The sequence below is a fragment of the Grammomys surdaster genome, unplaced genomic scaffold, assembly GCF_004785775.1.
Source record: "Grammomys surdaster isolate TR1022 unplaced genomic scaffold, NIH_TR_1.0 126546, whole genome shotgun sequence".
Taxonomy (NCBI): Eukaryota; Metazoa; Chordata; class Mammalia; order Rodentia; family Muridae; genus Grammomys; species Grammomys surdaster.
In genome coordinates this window covers 4,714,469-4,741,339 of record NW_021621338.1, presented here as the reverse complement: position 1 = coordinate 4,741,339, position 26,871 = coordinate 4,714,469, and the positions used below count along the sequence as shown (strand labels likewise).

Here is a 26,871-nt window from a genome sequence, read left to right as displayed (position 1 = left end):
ACCGCAGCAGGTAGGCGGTCGTGGCGGGAGCTCACTAATAGTGACGGTACTAATGACGGAGCCTCTGACCAGCGAGTGGCCGGTGAAAGGTGGCAGATTCTCGCGTCGGCCCTCACAGATTGGCTGCGCCTCTCGGCTTTGAGGAACAGTTTACGGGATTGGCACCCTGGGGCTCAGGCTCTGTAGTTCTAGGTCCTCGGCCTCCCACAGGTGTGGGCGAAAGCCTGTCATCTCGGCCGGGGACCAGCAGGCGGCGGTCTGCTGTAAGGGGGTCTCGGGCGACCAATCACAGCTGCCCAACCCGCCCGAGCCTGGGAGGCGACGCTGGGAGGACAGCGGAGAAGGCCGGGAACAGCCGCTTTTGAAGGATTGCTTGAGCTTCATCCGCCCTAAATCGGAACACCTGCACCATGGGCGTCTGCATGACGCAGGTGCAATCGAGACACGCTCAGCCACCGCACCCTGCGTCCTTGCTTCGGACCTTCGGAATCCAGGGCGTCGGCTCAAAACTAGGAACGAATATGGGCCGCTTCTTCTAAGTCAAACCCGACAGGTGAGGGAATCCGGAGCGGCAAGGGGAGGGGATCCGATGCGGCTTCACTCCTGGTGGCCACCCATCCTGACGGGGTGTAGTCTTTAGACCACCCCGCCCCATGGTGGGCGGGCTGAGCGCGCAGGTCCCGCCTTCTGCCTATAAGAGTGGTGCGGCACTGCAGCTCCGCAGATCTCACCGAGACCCGTGACCCTGACTCTACGTGAGACGCACAGCCCAAACTCATCATGGTGAGTGAGGCCCCATTTGGATCTCTCTGGTCCTGTAAATAAATGCCCCGCTCCTCTAGGAAACCTTCCTCTAGAGATGCTGAGGACCCTTTCCTTAGCATTCCGAGTTTCCAGGAGATGTAAGAGTTTTGCACTTCCCCCCACCCCTCCTTGTGACTTTGGCCTAGTGTGCTGTCCACCTTCAGATGCTGGGGACTGAGGGAGGGTGCTTCACTAGCAGAGAGGAGCCCTCCTGTAGTGACCTGCTCGTCTGTGTCCCTAACTCTCCTGAGGGGAGTCACGAGGTCCTGCACCCAGTGCTCTCTTCGGGCAGCAGAAGACCTGCTCGGCTGCCCCCGCCACCCATACCCCCTGAGTGAGTCCCTGGAACTGACCGAACACGTGCTTGGCGCCGGTTGGTGTAAGGGGTTACTTGGTACCGCACCCCGTCCTCCTCTGTGTGCCTCCTTCCGATCTACACCCCCCTACATGACTCAGCACCCCCTCCTGAGCCAAGAGGGGTGGCGGGAATGGGGTTCGGCCTCGGGAGGCCAGCGGGGCCTCTCCTACCCGAGTGCGGGTGCTCGGGGGACAGGCAGAGACAGCTGGCGCTGATCTACAGCCCCGGCCGAGGCCAGGTTGGCGGGGGAAGGGAAAGAGGTGTATGAAGGGGGTTGTATTTATAGCCCGGAGCGGGGGCAGAAACCCAATCCGAGCTTTCAGCTGGGAAGTAACTGGAAAGACTCCAGTGGGAGAGCAGACGTAGGGCCCAGGTACAGATGGCGCTCCCCTGGCCTTGTGCAGCAAGGCGGGTTTCCTCAAGGGCCTCCTAGCAGGTTCCACTTCCTTTTCTGGGTATTTAGAAATTGTCGTGCCCCACCCCGCCCCCATGCGCCATTTGGTTGTGGAAAGGGAGGCGCACAGGTCCTACAGACCTGGGTGTTGCAGGGTTAAATTACGGACCACCTAGACTGAGCCTTAAGTTGCCAGGGCTCTAGTATGTACACCTGTATGTCAGCCGACAGCAGGTGACAGCAGTTACCCACATTATCGCTCCTATTTCCATGCGGGCTGAGGCGAGGATGGAGGTGGTGAAGCAACGCAGAGTGTGGGGGTGGAGGTGGGGAGAGGAGCCAGATGGGATTGATCCCTCAGGGCCAGATGGAATTTAACGTGGAGGTTCCAGCATCCCGAAGGCCAGAATGGTCAGTTGATACCAGATGGAAGGTTGAGACACCTCTTTGCCCACAGGAAAGAAGGGGAGAGGGTTGTGAGAAATTTTAGTTAATCTTCAAAGCAAAGATTATCCAGGTAGGAAGCTGTTGGCTATAAACTGTAAAACATATTTCTAGAAGCTGCACGGACTGGAGGCAACTGGAAAGTCTGTCTCTCCGTGTATATCCCTCTCTGTCTCTGTGTCTTTCTCTCCCCACACTCCCATTATAATTGCTGAAGCCCTGCCTGTCGCGTGTGCATGTCCTCTCTGCCCCCTCTGGGTGTCCTGTGGATGTAACAGGATTATACAGCTCTCTTGATAAATTCTCTACTGAGAAGTAGGCTAAGGGGTTGGTCTGCCCTGATGGCTGCCTCCAATCTGGGGAGTCCTGTGCTGAGGAGACCAGAGAGGCTACCAGCTGCTTCTGACCTCTGTGAGCCCCAACCTTACCAACTGAGTAATCTCAGCTAACAGGCAAGAGGGTGGGAAAGAACCTAATGAAGTGGGTAGTTGTGGATGGGGACTTATGCTGTGACCTTCTCTGTATCCCTCAGCGTGAGTGCATTTCAGTCCATGTGGGGCAGGCAGGTGTCCAGATGGGCAATGCCTGCTGGGAGCTCTACTGTCTGGAACATGGGATTCAGCCTGATGGGCAAATGCCCAGCGATAAGACCATTGGTGGAGGGGATGACTCTTTCACCACCTTCTTCTGTGAAACTGGAGCTGGAAAACACGTGCCTCGGGCGGTCTTTGTGGATCTGGAGCCTACTGTAATTGGTGAGTGGGGGTGGGGAGTGGGGGGTTCCCTTTTGAGGAAGGTGGAGAGTGTCTCTTTCAAAGAATGTCTTGACTGGGTTTTTTTGTTATCTTTAAAGACTCTTGATTTTATTTGACGCTGAAGATGGATGTTGACCCCAAGATGCTGGCAGAAGGACGAGCTAGCTCTTTCATCTCTCTGGCTTCAGTTGCCACTCTGTGGGTGGGGAGGAGGAAGGAGCATAGTCATGTGGGTTTTGCCCTAGCAATGTGATATACGGTTTTTCAGATGAGATCCGAAATGGCCCATACCGCCAGCTCTTCCACCCAGAGCAGCTTATCACTGGGAAAGAAGATGCAGCCAACAACTATGCCCGTGGTCACTACACCATTGGCAAGGAGATAATTGACCCTGTACTGGACCGGATCCGCAAGCTGGTGAGACTACAGCCTGGCAGGGAGGGAGCTTTAGACTCAGTGCTCAGGAAAAGTGTGTTTTCAGATCCAAGTCTCGGATCATCACTAGTTTTGTTAGAATTTGATGCTGTTAAGGGACATTCAGTCTTTGTCCTAACATCTGAGATACTTTAGAACCTAGAAAACTAGAAAATTCCTCAGGCCTTTCCCCTACCTATATATTGCTCTTTCTTCCTTGCCTTTCAGTCTGACCAGTGCACAGGACTTCAGGGCTTCCTAGTATTCCACAGCTTTGGAGGGGGCACTGGCTCTGGCTTCACCTCTCTGCTGATGGAGCGGCTTTCTGTTGACTACGGCAAGAAGTCCAAGCTGGAGTTCTCCATCTACCCAGCCCCACAAGTGTCCACAGCTGTAGTGGAGCCCTACAACTCCATCCTGACCACCCATACCACCCTGGAACACTCAGATTGTGCCTTCATGGTGGACAACGAGGCCATTTATGACATCTGCCGCCGTAACCTGGATATTGAGCGCCCAACCTATACCAACCTCAACCGCCTCATCAGCCAAATTGTTTCCTCCATCACAGCTTCCTTGCGCTTTGATGGGGCCCTCAATGTGGACCTGACAGAGTTCCAGACCAACCTGGTGCCCTACCCTCGCATTCACTTCCCCTTGGCTACCTACGCACCAGTCATTTCTGCAGAGAAGGCCTACCATGAGCAGCTGTCAGTGGCAGAGATCACCAACGCCTGTTTTGAGCCTGCCAACCAGATGGTGAAATGTGACCCTCGGCATGGCAAGTACATGGCCTGCTGCCTGCTGTACCGTGGAGATGTGGTGCCTAAGGATGTGAATGCTGCCATCGCTGCCATCAAGACAAAGCGCAGCATCCAGTTTGTGGACTGGTGCCCCACAGGCTTCAAGGTTGGTATCAACTACCAGCCACCCACTGTGGTGCCTGGGGGTGACCTAGCCAAGGTGCAGCGTGCAGTGTGCATGCTGAGCAACACCACTGCCATTGCTGAAGCCTGGGCCCGCCTGGACCATAAGTTTGACTTGATGTATGCCAAGAGGGCTTTTGTACACTGGTATGTGGGTGAGGGCATGGAAGAAGGGGAGTTCTCTGAGGCTCGAGAGGATATGGCTGCCCTGGAAAAAGATTATGAGGAAGTAGGCATCGACTCCTATGAGGACGAGGATGAGGGAGAAGAATAGACCGCTACTTTGAGCCTGTTCACTGTGTTTATTGCAAAATCTTTCAAAATAAAGTCTCCTTGCATGGTTTCCTGTCCCCTTTGTAACTGTTTGAGCTTCTGCTTGTCCCCCCATTCTGCTTTGGCTGCTACCTCCTGCTATTTGCTGCTCGTGACCTTTTATTTTACCTGTACATGGCTGACAGTGAGACTTGCCAAGGGTCCCCACATTGAGCCCCAGAAAGTATGAGCCTAAGGACTTTGATGTAAGGTCCTATGGATACTCAGGAAAGAAACAAGAACCAAATCCTGGACCTGTCTGTCTAGCTACAAGCTATCGCAAGATACAAGTCTTCACTTTTTGAAATGTCTGATAGCTTATGTTGGATGGTTGGACTACTTTATTCTTCTTGCTGCTGCTTCACTCGACAGCTCTGAAAGCAAGGCTTGGCCTAGGCTTCGTTGAACACTGAGGATTTGGGAATGGGGGCTGGGCGGGCCCAAAGTTCCTGGGCATACAGCCACCTCACAAACTTTGGGACTGGGCAGGAACAAGGGCAATCTCCTAGTTGTTTGTGCCATTGCACCTCTGGCAGCTTTGTATAGCTTGCTGTCTATCTTACTTTCTGGGGCTGGAGCTATGCTATTAAAAGTCAGGTCATCTCCCCTCTGTTTGTGCTTTCTTTTGGCCTCAGCCTCTGCTCGGGGTGGAAGCCTCCCGCCTGGGCCCTAGGGATAAATTATACTTCACTAATAGGCACCCTAGGACTCGGGTTGACGTCAGCATGTAGGGGTGGACATGGCTTGGGGGAGGAAGCTTCAAAATCTCCAGAACAAGAGCACCAACCCTGCCCTTGCTTCCCCTCCCTGGTGATTCAGGGAAGCAGTGCCCTTCCCAGAGGAACAAGTTTAAAACCCAGCTAAGGCAGGGTGCCTGTTTACTCAGCAAATAGGGCAGGAAGTGGCTGCTGGATACTGCCACAGGCCACTAGCCTCATCAATTATTAACCATGTGTGAGCTAGAATAGTCAGGAAGACTGGGAAAATTGGCTGCCAGCTCCACTCCCTTTGTCCCCTGCTGAAGGGAAAAGACCCAGTGAGCTTCTACCCAGAGGTCATGGACTTGGCAACCCTGCCGAGCTGGGCTGTTCTAAGCTACCAACCCTGGGAATGAATGACAGAGCTAGCTGAGTGTGCTTTCAAGGGGACCCTGGTCACACTTCTTGGCACAGAAACCAGCTCAAGCTAGAGGCTCTCTGGTTTTGACTAAGGCAAGCTTAAAAGACCTGCCTGCTCCCAAGCTGCCACAACTTAAGAAGTATCTGCCTCACGACATCATACCATCCCTTGGAAATAGCAACCAGAGAGTTCATTCTTTCCCTCCAGACACAGACCTAAAATACAGTCTGTTTTCACTTTATTCTCCCTTCTATGTATTCTCCTGCTCCCAGAATTGGAAGCAGAACATGATATGTGCCCAGCAGCCCAGCTTTGAGCCATATTTTCTGTTTCATTTTCCCCCCAACTCACCCTAGGCTCCTTGCCCAGGTATTGGGATAAGAGAGCAGAATATACAAGGACCCACCATTCTTGCCCCTGGGTGAGAACCATCCTGGGCAGAACGGAAGGAGTTCCAATGAGGGATGAGAGCTGCTTCAAGGTCATCTTCCCAATATGTCTGCTGATTTGATCAGATTTGGGTGGTATGCTGGCCAGGAGCTGGTGGCTGCAAGGCCTCCAACTGACTGAGGAGGACAGGGATGTGAGGCCGCTGCTGGGGATCCACAGTCATCATTGAGGCCAATAGCTGTCGCAACTCGGAAGAATGCCTGTGGGAGGGGAAGGCAGATGACTGGAGGACACCTACAACTGATTCCAAGTCTACAATGCTTGGTGTCCCTCTTGCTGCTCACCTGGGGCTTTGTGGGATGTTGAGTTCATTTTGCACAGCAAGAGCCACACTGTCACCTTTCTGGAACACCATATCATAAGGGCCTTCCCCAAACATCATGGCATAAAGCACACAGCCTAGGGACTGAACATAATTTGGTTAGTTCCTAGAAGGTGAAAAAATGGCATCTATCTCCTTATTGCTATGCTAAAAGGAGACCATGTAAGCAGCTAAATATGTCAACCTCACCCAGAGGAACCGTGTTAGCAGGAGGAAGGCCTGTGTGGCCCCTGCTTAGCTAGTGCCTCTAGCAAATTCAGCCACAGCGATTGCACAGCTTCCTGAGAACAGTATCAGTGATGGTTCCCAGGAAGGAAGTGGACGGGTATGGAGACATATTGTGGTTCTGGGGTTCCATGCAACAGAAACCAAAGGTCTCCTTCCTTTTACTCCAAGATAGTTACAAAGCCACACCCTTCCCCACCCAGGTTCCCACCCACATGCTCCTCACCCAGACATCAGTCCGCTCATCGATGACACAGTGGCTTTGCACAGAAAAAAGTTCAGGTGCCCGGTAGGAGATGGTGCACCGCTGGGCTGCCCAGTCCTGGAACAGTGTCCCCAGAGCTCAAAAGTGGAGCACAAGCCATATCATGTGACCAAATTGGTGCATGCATCAGAATAATCTGGGGATGGGAAGGAGATGGCCAAAGAAACCAGGAGACTCTCTTACCTGTAGAGCTAGGGCCTGGCGAGAACCCTCCACTTGAATGCATGCTTGATTCATAGAACCCAAGTCCATTAAAACTGGCTGCCCCTCATCACCAAGCAAAATATTGGTGGGCTTCAGGTCCCTGGAGGGAAGTGAAAATGATCCAAAGGCATCCTGGGCAAGGAAGCTGGTATCCCAGGGAGCACCATGGAGAGTGCAGAGAAACTCCAATTCTCCTGGCATTGCTCTTCCCCCTGGCCTCATTAAGTGCATAGGGCCCGCCTACTGACCTGTGTGCATAACCTTTGGCATGAATGGCCTCAAGGCCTCTGCAGATACCCAGCAACAACGGAAGGATTTGGTCTTCAGTCAGGAAGTTGCCTTGGTCCTTCAGCCTTTCTATCTCATTCCACAATGTACCTCTCTACAACACAAGTTTTCCTCTGTTGAGACTTTTTTTTTTTTCTTTGAGACAGGGTTTCTCTGTGTAGCCCTGGCTGTCCTGGAACTCATTCTGTAGACCAGGCTGGCCTCAAACTCAGAAATTCACCTGCCTCTGCCTCCCAAGTGCTGGGATTAAAGGCGTGGGCCACCACTGCCAGCATAGACATTTTTAAAGCCTCTACTTCCAAGGACTCTATTTTGTGTCAAAGTCTGTCCACCCTTTTACTACATACTCTCTTACTGATCATTTGGGGCTGTGTGTGATGTTCATAGGGGACCCTATAGTCCTCTGGGTCCCAAATTTAAAGTGACCAAAGCCAGGACATGTTCCTAGCATGTTTATGTTTGAGAGCCCACAGAGCCCTTGGTGGGGTTGTGTAATGTTACAATCCCCTCTAAAACCACAAGTTTTTCTGACCTTGAAGAAGGGCAGCAGCAGCCAGGCTTCATGCTTAGCACCTCGTTCTTTCAGAGAGTAAGCCATGAGGCGAAGGATGTTTGGATGCTGGAAGAGGCGATGCATGTCTGCCTCTCGCTGGGCCTCTTCCTGGTCCTGCTGCTCATGACACAGGATTCGCTTCAGGGCGTAGAAGTGTCCATCATGCAAGCCCTCCACTAGGTCCACATAGCTGAACCCACTGTGGGCCAAAGGGGCCAGTGAAGGACAATGGTCATCTCCCACACAGCTTGGACCCAGAGTAATTCCCTTAGGGAGGAGTGCCTCTCACATGGAATAGAAACCCTCCCAAGACGTAGTTTTCAGATAGTTTCAAGACACGAGGGTCTGCAGTCCTCAAGAGCAGGGGCACAGAAATCACTGAGGCTCTTTGGTCTTAGCATAAGATGTTCAATAAATTTCAAGTAGCAATCAAAATTTAGTAAGTCCTCGTGAGCAAGGCACTGGGTGACATGTTTTAAAGAATATACTATCTCACTTAGCTCTCACAAGTCCCTTAGTGAGACATTATAATCATATCTCCGTTTAAGCAGAAGAAACCACAGTTTACCTAAGGTCACTGTAGATCCAGGAGGCCAGGATCTAGAATCCACTTCTTGACCCATTCAGCTACCACTCAGTGAGGCAGAATCTAAGGCTAGCACTCTTGTGTCTCTAGCACTGTCCCTGAATGACCTGGGTCTAGCTAAGTGACTTCCAAACACTCACCCCTCCCCCAGTTTCTGGACGAAGAGGTAACGCTTATTGTCAATGATGACAGTTCCCCGGGAGCAGACACACAGTGCGTGGCCCATAACGTCTCAGTCATCCTCTTCAAGGATAGTCTTTCTTCCAGGGAGAGTGGGCTCTTCCAGGAGATGGGTTGGGGTCCCGGCGGATCATGCTGGAATGAAAACAGCAGGTCAAGAACAATCCTGACAGCCACTGAGGTACCAACTAGGAGAGCTCTGGCTCACCTCCGAGAACCCAGATTCACGTCTAAAGAAAACAGGCCCTGGCGACTCCAGAGCTAAGAAGGCTGAGTTCTGGCACCCCAAAGCCTCAGGCCACGCTGCGTCTTACCAGGCCGCTTCCTTCAACCTCGGCCCACCTTCGGCCAGGTCCAGCTCTCACACCCGTCAGGCATCGGGTAGCGGCGCAGGAGGTGCGGGACTCGAGCCCACCTCTGGCCGAGTCCACCCTCCGTTGCTCCGAATCGAGCACAGGGTCTGCCAATACAAACTCCTCACTGACCTGGCTCGGGCCCGAGCAAAGGGCCAGGGACCGGAAGCCACGGTGACATCATCAGTCCGCGTCGAAGTAACGGCCCGCTGTATCCTAGCAACAAGAGGCGGCAAGAGGATGGGGGGACCCGGAAGTGAGAGGCCGGGCCCCGGCTAGACCTGGGGTGGATTGGTTTCTATATCTCGCTGAGGGTTCCCACTTGGCCTTCAGTAAGGGTCAAGACGCAGGGACTTGTACCAAAGGGGAGCAAAGCAGGGCTCTGCCCGAGGCCCCTAGGACTTCCGTCTCCCAATGTTGGAGGTAGGAGGCCTTATAGCTCCCGCGCGCTGGAGTTAGAAAGTGGCTTACTACTATCTAGCTTGGAGGAGGGACCAGAGAAGGGCGGGTGCTGACCCTTAGATGCCTAGAGGTCTGACCCCTTAACACTTTCTGGGGTCTGGCCTGTATTCCACTGCCTTGGCTAGTGTCGGAGTGTGCCCTTGGACTAGGAGCCCGTTTCTAAATCTGGTCCTAACAGTCTCCTAGCTGTCTGACCTCCATCCAGCAAGGTATTTAGTCTTTCAGATCCTAACGCTTCCCAGCTCTAAGTCAGCACCTACGGCTAAGTGTTGTGAATTATGAGGCCAAACTGACTAGTTCCAATCCTAGCTCTTCTGAACTAGTTGTGACTTTGGATAGCCACTTAATATTTCCAACCTTCATTTTCCTCGTGTGTAAGATGAGAATGAGAATCATTTCATAGGTTGTTTCAAAATTAAATGAGATGTCTTTCCTACAGTTTTTGAAACATAGCCTTCAATGTGTGTCAAAAAAACAGAAATAATAGTATTATCTACCCTGATCCTCAAATCCACTGTGTGAGGACAGAAGAAATGGAAAATTAGACTTCTAAACCTATGCAGTTTGCTTCACATCTCTTGCCTAGTCAGGCAGGTATATATTGGAAAGGGATGCACCTCCAAAAAAAAGATAGAGTGACCAGGACAGACTCCTTGTAACCCATTTCCCCTTTCCATAGTCATGATCACCTTGAAGATTTTCTGGTTTTCACTGTTTCTGAATCCGTTTTAACCCTACTGCTACCATGCATATAGATTTAATCTGATACGTGCCGGATCCTTTGTTACCGGCCCTCCGAGAGTTGTGTAGAAGAGCAGGCTTGTTAAAGAACAGACTCTAATTCTATAGGTCTGGGGTAGACCCGAGATTCTACGTTTTTAACAAGTTTCCAGGTGATGCTAATGGAGCTTATTCGGGTTCAGCACTTCGAGAAGTAATATGTAGAGGATTTTACAAACTAGTGGATGGCTACAGGCAAAGTCCGGGTTAATGGCCTCAAAACTTGAGGTGGTCCCCGCCCCTTTGCTTGATGAGGTTCCCTCCCAGGAATCCGACACGTGACGGGTGGAAAAGCCCCCACTGAATAGAAGAACTTTGTAAGCTCCGAAGATGCCACCCGACCTGCCTTCCCTACTGCTGCGGCTTGTGATCCTGCTGCTGCTGTCCCAGGTAAACCAGGGAGGGTCGGACCGCCTGTTTGGGTGTGGGGAGAGGAAAATAGATCCCGCGGTGGAGAAATGGTAAACTACCGACCAGGCCAGTTTTATGTCTTAAGCACTTGGCAGACATGACCCTTACTCGAGACCTCTGCTGAGTCAGGCTTTGCAGGCTTTCGCCCTTGCAGGCAGAAGCTCGCTCCTTCGTAGTGGATCGGCAACATGACAGATTCCTCCTGAATGGGGTCCCGTTCCGCTATGTTTCTGGCAGTCTGCACTACTTTCGCGTACCGCGGGTTCTTTGGGCTGACCGGCTTCTCAAGATGCAATTGAGCGGCCTCAATGCTGTGCAGTTGTAAGAAGTGCTCGCGAGAGCTTTGTGGAAACGAGGTTTACTCTTCCTTAGGATGGGGTTCCCCAGGAAAACTGACTTGGGTTTGAAAAGGGTTTGAGCTCGGGGACTCTTCAGGCAAGGGTGAGAAAGGGCAGCCCAGAACCTCTTTTTAGCTGCATCTCTGCACGTTTTGAGTCTCCTAGGGAACCTTTGGGTCTTGTTAACACCTTCCTTTCTCAGTTACGTGCCCTGGAACTACCATGAGCCAGAGCCTGGGATCTATAACTTTAATGGCAGCCGGGACCTCATTGCCTTTCTGAATGAGGCAGCTAAATTGAACCTGTTGGTCATACTGAGACCAGGACCTTACATCTGTGCTGAGTGGGAGATGGTGAGTTAGTTGGGAGAAGGGCAGAACCAAAAGTGAAGTTCTTGTGGGGTTTCAACTCCTTTCTGCCCACACTCTAGCTAGGGGCCATTTCCAGTGCTATACTCAACTTCCTCCCTTCTTGCCTCCCCCACTTTACTGCAAAACAAAACCTGTCTGTAGCTCAATTGGTGGCTTATCCTGTAATCTCAGAATTTAGGAAGTTGAGACAGTAAGACTGAAGCTAGCCTGGGCTACAGAGTGAAACCCTGTGTCAAAACAAAACAAAAACAACTCCCGCCCAGCCTGCTCATGTGTTGCTTTATGTTTTTCTTAAGGGAGGTCTCCCATCTTGGTTGCTTCGAAACCCTAATATTCATCTGAGAACTTCAGATCCTGGTGAGTTGAGACAACAGATTTTAATGCCTGAACAAGAGGCCATCCCTCATTTAGAGATTATACATTTATTCTTTCCTTCATGTCTAGTCAGATGCTAGAAACTGGGAACTCAGAGACCTAGTCCCTGCACAAAATAAAACGTACAGTAGTGTGAGTTACAGAGCAGACATGTGAGGCACACCTATAATCCCAGTGCTTATAAGGTAGAGATGTGAGGGTCAGGAGTTCAAGATCGTCCTCTACTATGTAGGAAGTTGGAAGGCAGCCTGGGCTACAAGACGCCTTGTATCACATTAAAGTTAAAAAAAAAAAAAAAAAAGAGAGAGAGAGAGAGAGCGGGAGAAACAGAGACATTTGTTTTTCAAAACTATAAATAAGATCATATACTGTGACTATACTGTACAAAATCTATATGAATAAGGAGTTGAAATAATGAATAATGAGAAGTATTGAGGGTAGTAAGTAGTAAGAAGACTCTCTCTGAGAAGGTAACATTGTAGTTGGCGTCTGTGGAAGAGAAAGCACTGATCAAATGAAAAATGTGGCTAAATGGTCCATCCCTGGGATGGGAAGAAACATGGAGGGACGGAGGCAGGTAGAACTGCATGGCTGGAGCAGTAGTCAGGGAGGCAGGACTGTGAGGGGAACTCGAGCTGAGGTAATTATGCAAATGGCAGAGGCCCTTGCAGTCCTATGATGGAGTTTTGTGATTTATTCCAGTCACAGTAGAAAACCCTGGAAACTTTCCCGAGAAATATACCACAGCTGGATTTGCTTTAATATTACTTCAGCAACTGGGTTAAAGACAGCAAGAGTGAGGAAGTGAATGGAGATTCTCATGGCAGATGAGACGATGATGCTTAAGTACAGTGAGAGAAGTGGAAGTGGGAAGAAGAGGCAGACCTAAGAGATGGCTTGGGAGCACAGAGTAGCAAGCCTTGTGGACACATTTATATTGGAAGGGGAGGCCAGGTGGGAGGGCATGGGTAGGAAAAGAAAGGAATCAATTTTCTGACCAGTCAAGACCATTTACTGAGGAGAATGGAAGAGGCTGGAGGTGCAGATGACTGGACAGCCCATTTAAAGTGTGAAGGGTTAACAGAGTGCCAACATGCAGTCTGTTTTGTTCAAGTGACCTCTAAGATGTAAACTTCACTGTGATCTGGCAGACTTTGCCACTCTTGACTAGTCAGCAGCACTGGGCACGACTGGCCACCCCATCTTTGAAACACATTCTTCTAGTGAAGCATGGTGGTGCGTGCCTGAAATCTTAACACTAGGGAAACTGAGGCAAGGTGGTCCAGAGTTCAGTGCAGCCTGATCTACACAGTGACACCATCTCAAGAAAACAAAACAACACACAAAGCACTTACTCTTTCTTTAATGATGCTTCACTTGTCTGGCCCTGGCCTTACACAAGCCTTCTGACCATTTGTTCACAGTTTGTTTTTTTGTTTCCCTTTCCTCTAAAGGCTGGACTGTCCCAAGACTGTGTCCTTGAATATATCTCTTTCCTAATTTTGTTCTCTAGATAATTTCATCCATTTGTGTGGTAGATGTAACCTGTGTTGACCCCCAAATATGTGTCTCTCTCTTAGGACCTTCCCCATGGCTTCTCCACACATACCAAACTCCTGTGTTGCTTCTCTATTAGACAAATAAAATGTGCAATGATATAGCAGAAACCGAGTATGGCCTTTCAAAGCAGTTACTTATTTCTAGAGTTTCTGCATCCCAGCACTCTAAACACTGCAGTGTAACCCTTCACACCTCTCCTATCACACCACACACTTTCCTGTCACCCTTCATTCAGTCCATCAGTGTGACTCTCACTTAGTAACATTGAATTTAACTATTTCCGGTCACTTCCGCTGCCATCTACTGGTGCGAACCTCCCCTTGCTGCCGTTTTCACAGCATCCTCATTGCTCTTTCTAGTTGGCCTTTCCTCACATGTAGTCTGTTCTTGATATAGCAATTTGTGGGCTTCTATGAAAACAGTTTAAACATCCATCTTGGGTCAAGTCATACCTCCCTAATAAACTCTCGTCTCACTCAATATGAACCACATACTTAGACTCCCAGGCCCTAGGCCTGGCTCCCTGGTACCCGCTGCTGCTTGCTTCCTTGGCCCCAGCCACACTGCCCTCGTTGCTGTTCTTCATACTTACTGGTCTCTGTGTCCAAGGCATTTGCATGTAGTGCTTCCGAAGCACCTCTGCAGAAGTCACCTTCAGTGATAACTTCCTGCCACCATCTAAATTTTAAGCATTCCATACTGAACCCATTGTAGGCCTCCTTTCCTGCCTTGTTCCTATTGTCCCTAACTATATAGTTTTTCTCATGTCTTCCTCCACTCAAGAAAGAACCCATAATAGCCAGGCGGTGGTGGTGCACGCCTTTAATCCTAGCACTTGGGAGGCAGAGGCAGGCGGATTTCTGAGTTCGAGAGTTCGAGGCTAGCCTGGTTTACAGAGTGAGCTCCAGGACAGCCAGGGCTACACAGAGAAACCCTGTCTCGAAAAAAAAAAAAAAAGAAAGAAAAAAAGAGCTGGGCATGGCGGTGTATGCCTTAATGTGCTTGGGTGGCAGAGGCAAGCACATTTCTGGGAGTTTGAGGCCAACCTGGTTTACATAGGAAGTTCTAGGCCAGCCAGAACTACTTTTTGAGACCTTTTTTTTTCCCAAAAAAAGAAAGAAAGAAAGAAAAGAAATAATACTTATGAGATGGGCCAACAGGCAAAACTACTTGCTTCCAAACCTAACAACCTGAGTTTGATGCCCTTGGATTCCTGTAGTGAAGGGAGAGAACCAACTTCTGCAAGTTTTCTTTTGACCTCTACAAGCATGCCATGGCTTGAATTCACATACACACACACAATAAATGTAATTTAAAACCTCGTTTAAGAATTTAAAAAGCGCTGGGCGGTGGTGGCGCATGCCTTTAATCCCAGCACTTGGGAGGCAGAGACAGGCGGATTTCTGAGTTCGAGGCCAGCCTGGTCTACAGAGTGAGTTCCAGGACAGCCAGAACTACACAGAGAAACCCTGTCTCGAAAAAAACAAAACAAAACAAACAAACAAAAAAAAGAATTTAAAAAGGACAAGGCATGCCTTTGATCCTAGCAGTCAGGAGCAGAGGCAGGCAGATCTCTTGAGTTTGAGGCCAGAACAGCTAGAGCTACACAGAGAAACCCTGTTTTCAAACAAACAAACAAACAAACAATTCAAAAATGCCCAGAATGTGGTGGCATACACTTTTAATCCTAGCACTCTGAATGCAGAGGCAAGTGGATCTCTTGAGGCCAGCCTGATTGTAGAGTGATTTCCAAGACAGCCAGGGCCACACGGATAAACCCTGTCTCAAAAAGAGAAACAAAAGAATCATTTTAAAATGTTCTTTAAAATACCTTTCACGGAGTCTACCCAGAGACTGCTGTTTCCTAAGCTCTGTCCTCTGGTGGTCAAGGATGCTCCAACTGCACTGGATCCTGCCACTGGTGCAAAGGTTAAAGACAAACATACAAGTGCTATTTGTAAAGTTTTTTTTGTTTGTTTGTTTGTTTGTTTGTTTTTCGAGACAGGGTTTCTCTGTATAGTCCTGGCTGTCCTGGAACTCACTCTGTAGACCAGGCTGGCCTCAAACTAAGAAATCCACCTGCCTCTGCCTCCCAAGTGCTGGGATTAAAGGTGTGTGCCACCACTGCCTGGCTATTTGTAAAGTTCTTAAAAGAGCCCACATGAAGTGAGACCTTAACAAAAGGATCCATTCTTATCTGGGGACAGTAGAGGTTTATTTGTCTGTTTGTTTGTTTATTTGAGACAGATTCTCCGGTAGTTCAGGCTGGCCTGTGGCCCAACCTTGTTGCTATTAGAATTCCTTGTTGCTTTGAATTCCTATTCTTCCTGTGCTAGGAGGGGCTTTCTGGAGAAAGTTAACAGCAAAGATAAAGATTTAGTCATATGCAAGCCTTTAATCCTAGCCCTAGGAGGTTGAGGCAGGCAGGTCTCTGAGTTCAGGGATAGTCTGATTGACATAGTAAGTTCCTACATAGTCAGGCTTCATAGGAAAACCTTGTTTGAAAAAAAAAAAAAAAGGAGTCTAGGCATGAGAGAAAATGTCTGTCACCATACCTGGTGACCTGAATGCGTTGTTTGAGACCCAGATGGTGGAAGGAGACAATGACTCCTAAAGATTGTCATTCACACATGTGCCATGGAACATACATTTATTCACATACACACACCAGTGTTACTCTCAACAACATTGAATTGAATTATTCTGGTTATCCCCACTGCTATCTGTTGGTCCAAACCATCCCTTGGCTGGCATACACATCTTAATAGTATGCATGTATAGATAAATAAATACATTTAATTTAAAAGCCTGAGCATAAACAATTGAGGCATAAGTTACCATCAACTAGAGAACGGAGGACGGGAGGAAAAGTGCCAGGCAGAGGACATAACATGCAGGACGTCACTGAGGGAATTCTAAAAGTAATAAACAGGAGTTGAGAATTTAAGGCATAAAATTGCATGGACTGATTCTATACAGGTCAAACACTACTTTCCTGCTAAATTTGTATAATAACTCCATATAATGTGTTTAGACTTTTTCATAGATGGAGTAGAGTAGGAAACTCTACTCTGCTGTTTCCTGTGCTGAGAGTCACTGCTCCTGAGACTGGAGTGATGGCTCAGCACATCAGAGCATTGACTGCTCTTACAGAGGACCCAGGTTTGATTTCTAGCACCCATGTGGTGGTTCATTACTGTAACTCTAGTTCCAGATGATCCAACCCCATCTTCTGGCCTCCTCTGCAGTCATCAATCACAAAGACATACATGCAGGCAAAAATACTCATACACATATAAATAAATAAATTAATTAATAAATAAATAAAATTAAAAATTTTAGACTCATTGCTCTCTCAATTTAGTTGTGAGCCAGGAAAAGGATGCTACAGTCCAGACTTAGCACTGAGGTTGCTGCGGGAGGCAGGAGGGTGAGACCTTGAAAGTTGTGGCTCCTAATAAGCAGAGCACACTGCTCCTTCCTTTAGCCTTCCTTGAAGCTGTGGACTCCTGGTTCAAGGTCTTGCTGCCAAAGATATATCCATTTCTCTACCACAATGGGGGCAACATCATTAGCATTCAGGTATGAGTGGGAAGTGGGTTGGTCACAAGACATAGGTACACACTGTTCCTAACCTTGTCTGTCTCATAGCTGGGCTCCTCTTTTCCTTGTCCCTGGCAGGTGGAGAATGAATACGGTAGCTACAAGGCCTGTGACTTCAAGTATATGAGACACCTGGCTGGCCTCTTCCGTGCATTACTAGGAGATAAGATCTTACTCTTCACCACAGATGGGCCTCAAGGACTCAGATGTGGCTCCCTTCAGGGACTCTATACCACTGTAGATTTTGGCCCAGGTCTTTTAAACAAGGGTTGGGAGTGGAGTCTGGGACACAGGCACCTCCTCTCTCATATTGTTTGTTTCAACACTTTTTTTTCCTCTTTGCAGCTGACAACGTGACCAGAATCTTTTCCCTGCTCCGGGAGTATGAACCTCATGGGCCATTGGTGAGAGGCCACAGGAAGGGGAGTGAGAAAAATAATCTGTCTGAAGGGCCCAGCTTGTTCCCTCCTCACTATGGCTCCCTTCACTTCTCCCTCTAGGTGAACTCTGAGTACTATACAGGCTGGCTGGATTACTGGGGCCAAAATCACTCCACACGGTTCAGTCCAGCCGTAGCCCAAGGACTAGAAAAAATGCTCAAGTTGGGAGCCAGTGTGAACATGTAACTGGAGATACAATATGTTCCTGGGAGCTGGGGTTTAAAGTTGAGATTCCATAGGTCAGATTTTGCTCTTTCTCCCCACTGCCTCTCACTTTAGGTATATGTTCCATGGAGGTACCAACTTTGGATACTGGAATGGTAAGTGTCACCCCTTGGTGGAAGCAGGGAGGAGACAAGGAAGCAGACCTGGATGGATGGATTAGGATATGTAGAAGTTGTGTATGACAACCACTTTTTCCTCTAATGGCAAGATTTTCTGCACAAGGCTCAGTGCTTAGTGCCTATCACCTAAGATGATGATGAATTAATTAAATTACTTTAACCCAGGTGCTGACGAGAAGGGACGTTTCCTTCCAATTACTACCAGCTACGACTATGATGCACCCATATCTGAAGCAGGAGACCCTACACCTAAGCTTTTTGCAATTCGAGATGTCATCAGCAAGGTGCCCTTTTATTACTTGGGGAGAAGGGAGAGTGCCCATATTGTAAAGGAGCCCTACAAACTGGTGGTGTTTGTCTGGGAACAGAGCTTAGCTTCCATGAAGCAGTTCCCACTCATAGGGAACCATCTGGGGAACTCCACCTGTGAAAAATGATAGGGTCTTCATGGCTCCCTGCAGCCCATCCCTAGGTTCCAGGTCAAGAACCTCCTTTTAGAGCCTTGGATTGTTTTGGTTTTCCTATGACTACTGAGAGAATTTGGGCTCAGTTCCAGGAAATTCCCTTGGGACCTTTACCTCCCCCCAGCCCCAAGATGGAGCTTGGACCTTTCACTATGAGCCTGGTAAGTTTCTCCCTGTCTTTTCTGATTTTATGCTGTTGTTTTCTGAATCAGTTACCTTGAACAGCCCTCAATTCAGAAGTTTAACAGTTCGGTTGCCCTTTGTCCTCACAGGATGGGAATTTGCTGTCTTTCCTAGACTTTCTCTGCCCCCAAGGCCCCATCCATTCAGTTTTGCCATTGACCTTTGAGGCGGTCAAACTGGTAAGTATAAACTCCTATCTGATGGGAATGGTAGGCTCCTTTAACAGCCAGCTACAGCCAAAAGTCCCTTTGGCTACTAATCTTCCTTACAGTGCTCCTTATCACCATTTCATCCGAAGTCCTCATCCTTCTGTATCTAGGACCATGGCTTTATGTTGTACCGGACCTATCTGACTTACACTGTTTTAGAACCAACACCATTCTGGGTGCCAAATAATGGAATTCATGACCGTGCCTATGTGATGGTAGATGGGGTAAGAACCTAATTCCCAACTGTTATGCTTTCAATCTCATCCCTTGCCTAAACACCCTGTGGCTTTAAAGTTTCCCCATCCGCATCCCTTCCCCATCGGTCTGCCCCGGTTATAACCTGGGATGTAGAGAGGATGTGATTAAGGGAGGTTTATTAACTGGGGACATGGTGGAGCATACCTGCATTCTCAACACTAAGTAGTCTGAAGCAAGGAGATCACAAGCCTGGACTGTATAGTGAGTTTTCACAGTCTGGACATAGAGACCCAGTCACAAAAAAAAGCAGAGTATCAGAAGAACAGTAGACAACCAACAAGGTGATTCCATCCTCCTTGTCCTCCAAATAAAGTGTTCTAATGTGACTCACTCTGTAGTAGCCAAGAACTAAACACTGGGCCCTTCTTTTACCAGGGCCCATCTCTTATCCACAGGTATTGAAGGGCGTTCTGGAGCGGAGTTTGAAACAAGAACTGTATTTGACTGGGAAAGTAGGGACCAGGCTGGATATATTGCTAGAGAATATGGGGAGGCTCAGTTTTGGGTCTAACCACAGTGACTTCAAGGTGGGTTTGTCTCTTCTTCCCTTCTTAACCACCTCTCTTGGGGAACAGGGCCTAATGGAAGGACTCTGCCTTTAAATGTAGGCAGAGGACTGTTTCTTGAGGATGTGGACATGGCCAGTTACATTCCAGGGCTTAATGGGGACAGTGTGGGCCCTGACTCAGTGAGTGACTTCCCACTTGCTTCCCCACAGGGCCTGTTAGAACCACCACTTCTGGGGCAGACAATCCTCACTGAGTGGATGATGTTCCCTCTCAAGGTGGATAAGCTTGTAAAATGGTGGTTCCCCCTGCAGCTGATGAAAAGAGCCCAGCCTCAAGCTCCCTCTGCCCCTGCCTTCTATTCCGCAAAGTTTCCAGTTTTAGGTTCACTTGGGGACACATTTCTCTATCTACCTGGATGGACCAAGGTATTGCTAATGGTGGCAGAAGGAATTGTGGGGGGCACATTACAAGCAAACTAAACTGGAAATACAAATTACTATCTGATTAGAAAGCTGAAAGGGGATGACTCCACTGTGGAGTGCTGACCCTTTGTTTTTCCACTCCATCCCTTCCCCCAGGGCCAAGTATGGATCAATGGGTTTAACTTGGGCCGGTACTGGACAATGCGGGGTCCACAACAAACCCTGTACGTGCCAAGACTTCTGCTGTTTGGTAGATCAATCAACAAAATCACATTGCTGGAGCTAGAAAATGTGCCTCATGACACCAAAATCCAATTTTTGGATAAGCCTATCCTCAATAGCACTTTGCACTGGGGGTATAACTATATTCTCTCAGAAGCACAAGGTTCCTATGAACCAATGGAGTTAAGTGGGCACTGAAAGAAAGATGACCCTGGAGTCTGGGACACAGGGTAGGATCCTTTGGTGATGGCCACAGTGGCCATAAAGAATCAAAGGCTACAATCCCCCTGAGTGTAAGTATACACAGTTTTCTTGCCAAATTTTATTGTGATTAAAATTCCAAAGACAGTACTGGCTCCACACACCTCCGTGGCCCTGTCTTTGCCCTGGTTCCTGAGTGTCCTTCAGTGCCCATCTTCCAAATAATATCAAGCTTCATGAGGAGGAAGAGAGCTCTAGGTCTGGATGTGTCCTCTTGGGACCCAGAGTTGGCCCCAGGTGGCTGTAAGAAATCAAGATGAAGGTCTCCCTGCCTGACTGCGATGGTCTTGAAGGCAACGCGTGGAGCAGAAAGAGAAGTCAAGGTAGTGAAAGGGAACGAGGCCTTGGAGGGAAACTCCACAACTCCAGCAGCGTCTGAACCAAAGGAAGAAAAATGATTGGACAGGTACCCCACAAACTTTCCCATCTAAGCGTTGCCCAGTCCTTAAAGGTCCCAGGGAATCTCAAGTCCCCTCTGCCACCCTTCTGAACACCATGAAAACACTCATTCCCCTTACCCCAGATGGTACCTGTAACATGGGAGCCCACCCTTTAACTCATCCCCTGGCCCTCGTACCCAGCATTGACAACTGTTGAGTCAGGAACTGGAGGGCTAGGGGCTCCCAGCTGGGCAGCAAGTCGACGCTCTGCAGCTAGAGCTCTCTGCAAAACAGAAAAGATGTTACAGACAAAAGCCCCAGAGATGAACAGTGTGCTCAGGAAATAATGGCTGTCTGGGGAGGGGAGGTAGGTGCTTATAGAATCTTGGCAGTGCAAGACTGTATCATCTCACCTTCTCTCGGTCACTGAGGGCAGCAAACCGCCTTTGCTCCTCTTGCTCCTTTTCTTTCTGTTCCCTCTGCTCCCTCTGCTGCTGCTCCCGTTGGCGTCGAGCTGCCTTTTGCTCCTTTTTCCTTGTAGCCTGCCGGGCTTCCATTTCTTGACTCAATGGCCCTGGCACCTGGAAGATTTCCCAAAGATATTATAAAACTACAAGGAAGTAGAAAGGACCTGATGAGGATCTCTGATACCCTCCACTCTGTAGCTCCTTTTCCAGCTCACCCGAGCCTTGTTGTAATCATAGGCATCAAGATTCTTCTCCATGAACCTCCGGAATTCATTACGCGTTGATTTGTCAGCTGCTACAGTATAAGGTGGCCGAGCTCTAGAGTCCCTAAGGACAAAAACCCAAAACCAAGTTCAACTTGCCTCCTGCTTTTTCTGGCATCACCCAAGGAAATAGTATCAAGTGCCAACATGAGCTACCACGTAATGCTCTCTATACCTAAACGAGGTCAGGAAGGAGGTACTCACTGCACAGTGGGGTCAGCACCTGCCTCCAACAGCAAACGAACTACTAAGGCTCTTCCAGCTGCAGCTGCTGCATGCAGGAGAGTAAAGCCACCAGAGCCCAAAGGGGCATTGAGTAGGGACATAACTGCAGGGTCTACAGGCCCAGTGGCTAGCTGCAGCTTTAGCACCTCAACTTCTCCAGCACGACAAGCAGCTAGAAGCATATCCCAGAGCTCTGGTTGGCCAGGGGCTTTGGCCTCATCAACTGAAGTGTCCAGTGGGGTTGCAAGCACTTGAGTTGGCTGTGAGAATGGCTCATCTTGACGTTGCTGAAGAAGAGGCCCATGTACCCCATACTGCAGCTCTTGACTTCTCTCCTTCTTCTTCTTCCTCCTCCTCCTCTGCTTGGGCAATACTTCAAATTCACGAAGATCCAGGGTCCCAAGTGTCAATTCTACTAGCTCCAACTCTACTTCGGAGCCATCTTGTTCCTGAGACTCTGAACCTAAAAAAGATACGACCTTAGATCTGTCTAAGGAATAGGGAGAGGGTAGAAAGATGTGGGCTTCCTCAGATGGGTTTACATTTATAAAAAGATACTCCAGATCATCCTGAAATGAAGTGTTTTTATTCTGTCCTTGGACTCTCCCAATGAACAGGACAGTACAAAGTAAGCACCAGCATGGTGGTACACACCTTTAATTCCAGCCCTCAGGAGGCAGAGGCAGGTGGATCCTTATGAGATCAAGGCCAGCCTGATTTATCTGGCTGAATTCCAGGACAGCCAGAGCTATATAGTGAGACCTTGTCTTAAAAACAAATACCAAGACCACCACCACCACCACCACAACAACAAAAAAAAGTCAAAAACAATTAAAAAAAAAAACCCAAAATGTAGAGGAAAGCACATATCCAATCAAACAGCACGTTCCCTCCATGCTGAGTACTAAGAATGTATCTATGAACAGTCTAAGATTTGGAGGTCACTAAACACGTCTCATTTGACAGATGTGGGACTGCAATCCCAGAAGCATTGGGAAACTAGAGGCAAAAGGACAGTGAGTTTAAGATCAACTTGGGTTACAGAAAGCTCCAGGCCAGCCTGGGCTAGACAACAAAAACCCTGCCTCAATAAAAAAGCAGCTTGGTGTGGTGGCTCATATGTAATCCCAGCATTTGGGTGGCTGAGGCAGGAAGATCGCCATGATTTTTCAAGGCCAGTGTGGGTGCTATACAGTGAGTTCTAGACCAGCCTGGGATGAAGTGAGACACTCTCAAAACAACAAAAGAAAACCATGTCTGCTTTTCACAACACACCTTATTTTTATAAAGAGATGCTCCTAGGGGTGAGTGGATGGATGGCTGTGGGTACAGTTTAAGGGGTCACCTAGCAACCTTTAGATGAGTCAGTTTACAACTGCCACATGGTGCTCAAACCTTGTTTGAGTGGGTCTTCATCCTGCCCAAGTGCCTTATTTGCATCACTGGGGACCTTTGTTTTTTTTTTCTCAGTATCCTTTTTCCTCTCTTCTCTCACTGGTTTCCAGTGTGTCTCAGGAGAGTGAAATCTGACCATTTCTCGAGGGTCTTCATCTGCCATAAAACAAAAAAAAAAAAAAAAACTTTCTCAGTTTTAGGTGTGGAGAAACTAACTCAGGTCAATTGGGCTACAGTCCACAAGCTAGAAAACCCCATGGATACACAGGTCTGTGTATGAGGTCCCAAGATCTGGAGTAGCTCACCATACACCTGCAAGGTGGTCAGCTTATGGAGTACACGCTGAAGCTCTCCAAAAGTGGGTCTGCGGGTGGTAAGAGGGATATCCCAAAGTCGGGAATCATCCCTTTGTAGGGGTGCCCCTTGGCCTCCAAAGAACAAGGACCGGCCAGAGCGTGGGGCACGGATCAGTATTGTTTCTGCCTCCCCTAGTGCTTTGGACCAGGTTGGCCCTGCCAGCAGGTCTCGAACATCCTAAAGAGAGTAACTCCACTTAGCATAGCTTCATCTGCTGCTTTAAAAAATTCTCCAAATCAAACAATGGCCCTACAATCATATGAAGGGAGAGGAAGATAGAAAGAAAGAATGAAATAATGTTTCTGGAAATTTCTATTCTATTGTCCACCCAGAAAACTAGAAAAACGTGAGATCAGTGGACTACCATATCTGTGAGGCCTAACTCACCTTATAGAGCATGGCTTCGTTGTAACGCCTCAGGTTGGCTCCAGCAGAGCGGGATGCCCTACCCTGGGCATCCTGAAGCCCCTGGGCTGTGCCCCGCTTGGCCCGCACAGTGTAACGGTGAAAAGTTTTGTGTGCCACCACTTCTTTTCTGTAGATGGCACAGACTCAGTACTGGAGACCAGACAGTACTCCCAGGTTAGTGGGGTCCATCCTTACCCCATGCAGTAAGTACCCTCTCACCCTTGAAAAATGGCACCAGCAAAATGTCCAGCTGCAGCCATGAGCACCACGTAGTGTCTGGGACCTCCATTTTGAAGGTTTTGTAGCAGCAATTCTGCCTTTTCTGGGGGAATCTAGATGACACATCAACAAACATTCCACATGCTGCATGCATTAAAAACAAGAGACCAAGTGTTATACTGCATTATCTCACTTATTACAACCATCTTGGCCTCATTTCCATCTCACAAAGGATATCTGAAGCTTCAAGAGGTAGTGGTGGAAGACGGGAATGATATAATCATCACAATTTAGACTTAATCCTATTACACTTGACTCTTTCAAGATTCTGGCCAATTTCAACTCAAGATTATGCTGTCAGGAATGATATAGCCTTACCCAAAAGGAAAGAAGAAAATAAGACATACATTGGCTGTAGAAAACGTAGTACACAAAAGCTGGGACTGATCACACAACCTGTACTGTTACTTGCCTGGTGAGGGCCTAGAACACAACGATAGGCATAAAGAAACTGGCTCTGGGCGTTTCTGAAGAGGACCCGGTGTGGGTAGAATCTGGTGGGTCGGTTAGGTTTCTCAGATTCAGCCTTCCCCTCATCCAGTGTTAGCAAGTCTTCTTCACTAGTTGAGTCTGAGTCTTCTGATCCCGAGATGCTGGAAAGATCTCCTGAAGACAAATATGGGACATACAAGTTTGACACTCCACCCTTGACCTTTCTTCGAACCTCATGGGGTCTTTCCCAGCCTCACCTCCTGCTCCCATACCGGCTTTCCAATAACAAGATCACCTGTGGAGCTTTGCTTTTCAAAGTCTGAAGCAGACAGGAGAGGCTTGTTCTTGAGACGTTGTTTTAAGTTAAAGCGATGCCAATCAAGCTTATAATGTTCTCTCTGGGATGAAGGAAAAGAGGGAGGCAGAGAGTGGAAATGTGTTACACCTTGGCTGTGTACAATAGAAAAAGCCAGTCACAGACCTATAGGAAATATAACCTGGTTAACACTAAGTTCATAGACAAAGTATGGACCTTTATTAACAAGGTAAATCCATGCTCACCTCCTTCTACCCAGAATTATACTTCTGCTTCTAACATCTAATTCTATACTCTGGCCTTTTACCTGTTCCTGGTGATTCTGGAAGATCTGGTCACAGGCTGAACAAAATAATTTATCTGAAATATCCAGAGAACATGGAGATACTTTTTTTCCTGAACTTGTGTTCTCTCCTGAAAGAAGAAAAGGGTAATTGGAAGTAGAAAGGGATTATAGCCAATCTACAGTGAACCTACAGTACCCAGGACTATATTAAATACCTGATAATACAGAAGAAAAACATGGCATGACCTTGCTTTCCAAGAATTTACAATCGGGCAATCATGAAATAAATGATACAGTAACTTTTGTACAATAAATACACTAGAAAAGACACATGTACACTTAAATACTACATTTCAATTATCAAAGTGGATTGTTTAGGGAATTCTTGTAGAAAACAAATGGTTAAGGTTCAATCTTCTTCTGGTGTTGAGGCTTTAAGATCTCACATGTGTTCTCTACCACTGAACTGCATCCCACCCCCATTCCTTTTTCAGTCTATCAAGTGCTACCCAACACATCTGAAGAACCTTCTAACAAGGTTATATTATCAAAACGGAGCCATCAATCAGGAAAATGCTTCCTGAATCAATGTTTTACAAATCTTCAGATACACAGTAAAGGCTAACTCTAGAAGAACCTTACATCATGGCGTCTGAAAGGTAACTGGATTTCAGCTCCCTTCCTAGTAAGCCCTAAAATACTTCTGCGGTACTGGGGATGGAACCCAGATCTACTAACGAGCTACATTCTCTAGCATCTAAAACATTTTTTCTTTTTTTCTTCTTTTCCTCCAGACAAGGTCTCACTGTACAGTCTAGGTTGTTCTTAAAGTCCCACTTCTCCTTGCCTCAGATTCCTAAGTGCTGGGATTACAGGTAGGTGCCACAACTCCCAGATTAAAATTTCTTTTAACCATATAAAACCAGTTCCTAAAGGGCAATTTACATCCTATAGTCCCAGTTACAGTGGACAATCTAAGAAAAGTGCAAGAAAACACAGCCAAAGACAAAATAGCGTACAAAATCAGTAAATTATTCTGTATTCAGCAAAAGGGAATATGTCTGACTAGAGTCCACTTCGATTTGAAACAGACCTAGGAACGGTGTTTTAAAAGTATTAATGGTACTTTAATTAATACCAGTGGTATTAATGTAACTGAGATAAACAACAGCTAGAAACTTCTATGGTGACAGTTCATGGGCCAGACCTGTATAAACAACCCAAAGCTGAAATATATTGGAGAAAGAAAAATTGGGACAACAGAAAGAATCAGTGTGGATTCCTAAGCTGGGAAATCACGTGTTATTAGGCTCCACGGAACTCTGTGACGTTCCTCATAGGTCCACCCCAAAGCATCCCGGATACCTGGACAGGAAGTACGCGGCGCCCAGGCCAGAGCCTCCCCAGGAGCTTGGCTCACCAGGCTCAGGCCCCGAACGAGTGGAGCTTCCCTGCTGAGGGCCAACAGGGAAACCGAGGCAGGGGCTGGGGCTGCACGTGGAGCTGGCGACATGGCTGAAGAAATGGAGGGTAGAAACAGCCCTCCAGAGCGAGATTCTACTACCGCATCGTTAGCCGGCTTGGCCATCCCCACGCAGAAATGCCCCTCTGCTTTCACCCGCTACCGCAAATCAGTTTTGCGGTAAATACGTGAGGATCTTCAGGAGCGAAATAGAGAGCACACAGACCCAAGTGGAGTCCAGGATTTACCAGTCAGAGGCTACCCAACCGATCTACTAGCACCGTCACCGAGCCTCGTCACTCGACCCGCCCTCAGAAGCCTTCCCTAATGTCCCAAGAGCCGAGCCACACGTAAGTCCACCGTTCGAAAACTGGATTTCTGCAACACCACAACAATCCGGCCGCTACGGAAAGGCGAAAGGGACACACTGCCGCTCC

The 26,871-nt window shown here is 48.2% G+C and overlaps 4 protein-coding genes across 8 annotated transcripts; 2 read left to right on the top strand and 2 right to left on the bottom strand.

Moving 5' to 3' along the window:
* The first annotated feature begins 686 nt into the window (after positions 1–686).
* Positions 687–4,438, top strand: Tuba4a (tubulin alpha 4a). Its single transcript, XM_028760550.1, has 4 exons — positions 687–783; positions 2,533–2,755; positions 3,024–3,172; positions 3,398–4,438. The coding sequence occupies exons 1-4, from the start codon at positions 781–783 to the stop codon at positions 4,367–4,369; spliced, it is 1,347 nt and encodes a 448-aa protein (XP_028616383.1). The 5' UTR covers positions 687–780; the 3' UTR covers positions 4,370–4,438.
* Positions 4,378–9,111, bottom strand: Stk16 (serine/threonine kinase 16). Of its 3 annotated transcripts, none has more exons than XM_028760551.1 (8): positions 8,914–9,111; positions 8,560–8,734; positions 7,813–8,032; positions 7,241–7,374; positions 6,972–7,092; positions 6,750–6,845; positions 6,261–6,382; positions 4,378–6,176 (listed from the first exon to the last, which is right to left on the bottom strand). In XM_028760551.1, exons 2-8 carry the CDS (start codon positions 8,643–8,645, stop codon positions 6,038–6,040), a joined length of 918 nt encoding a protein of 305 aa, XP_028616384.1. In that variant the 5' UTR covers positions 8,646–8,734; positions 8,914–9,111; the 3' UTR covers positions 4,378–6,037. The 3 variants fall into 3 exon arrangements, with proteins under 3 accessions (XP_028616384.1, XP_028616385.1, XP_028616386.1); XM_028760552.1 differs by having other exon boundaries at positions 8,808–8,925; XM_028760553.1 differs by lacking the exon at positions 6,750–6,845 and having other exon boundaries at positions 8,914–9,094.
* Positions 9,112–9,187: 76 nt separating this feature from the next.
* On the top strand, positions 9,188–22,066 carry Glb1l (galactosidase beta 1 like). Of its 2 annotated transcripts, none has more exons than XM_028760627.1 (17): positions 9,188–9,375; positions 10,462–10,584; positions 10,760–10,926; positions 11,146–11,296; positions 11,611–11,671; positions 16,737–16,831; positions 16,931–17,105; positions 17,198–17,256; positions 17,353–17,474; positions 17,572–17,612; positions 17,802–17,920; positions 18,187–18,261; positions 18,373–18,462; positions 18,603–18,716; positions 19,146–19,277; positions 19,469–19,684; positions 19,838–22,066. In XM_028760627.1, exons 2-17 carry the CDS (start codon positions 10,525–10,527, stop codon positions 20,099–20,101), a joined length of 1,941 nt encoding a protein of 646 aa, XP_028616460.1. In that variant the 5' UTR covers positions 9,188–9,375; positions 10,462–10,524; the 3' UTR covers positions 20,102–22,066. The 2 variants fall into 2 exon arrangements, with proteins under 2 accessions (XP_028616460.1, XP_028616462.1); XM_028760629.1 differs by having other exon boundaries at positions 9,197–9,375; positions 10,450–10,584.
* Ankzf1 (ankyrin repeat and zinc finger domain containing 1) lies at positions 20,196–26,852 on the bottom strand. 2 transcript variants are annotated; one of them, XM_028760625.1, is made up of 13 exons: positions 26,338–26,852; positions 24,994–25,100; positions 24,666–24,768; positions 24,351–24,544; positions 23,879–23,991; positions 23,639–23,786; positions 23,200–23,428; positions 22,895–23,050; positions 21,479–21,962; positions 21,227–21,338; positions 20,958–21,125; positions 20,742–20,827; positions 20,196–20,539 (listed from the first exon to the last, which is right to left on the bottom strand). In XM_028760625.1, the coding sequence occupies exons 1-13, from the start codon at positions 26,558–26,560 to the stop codon at positions 20,416–20,418; spliced, it is 2,247 nt and encodes a 748-aa protein (XP_028616458.1). In that variant the 5' UTR covers positions 26,561–26,852; the 3' UTR covers positions 20,196–20,415. The 2 variants fall into 2 exon arrangements, with proteins under 2 accessions (XP_028616458.1, XP_028616459.1); XM_028760626.1 differs by lacking the exons at positions 24,994–25,100; positions 26,338–26,852 and having other exon boundaries at positions 24,628–24,744.
* Between the last annotated feature and the right edge of the window lie 19 nt (positions 26,853–26,871).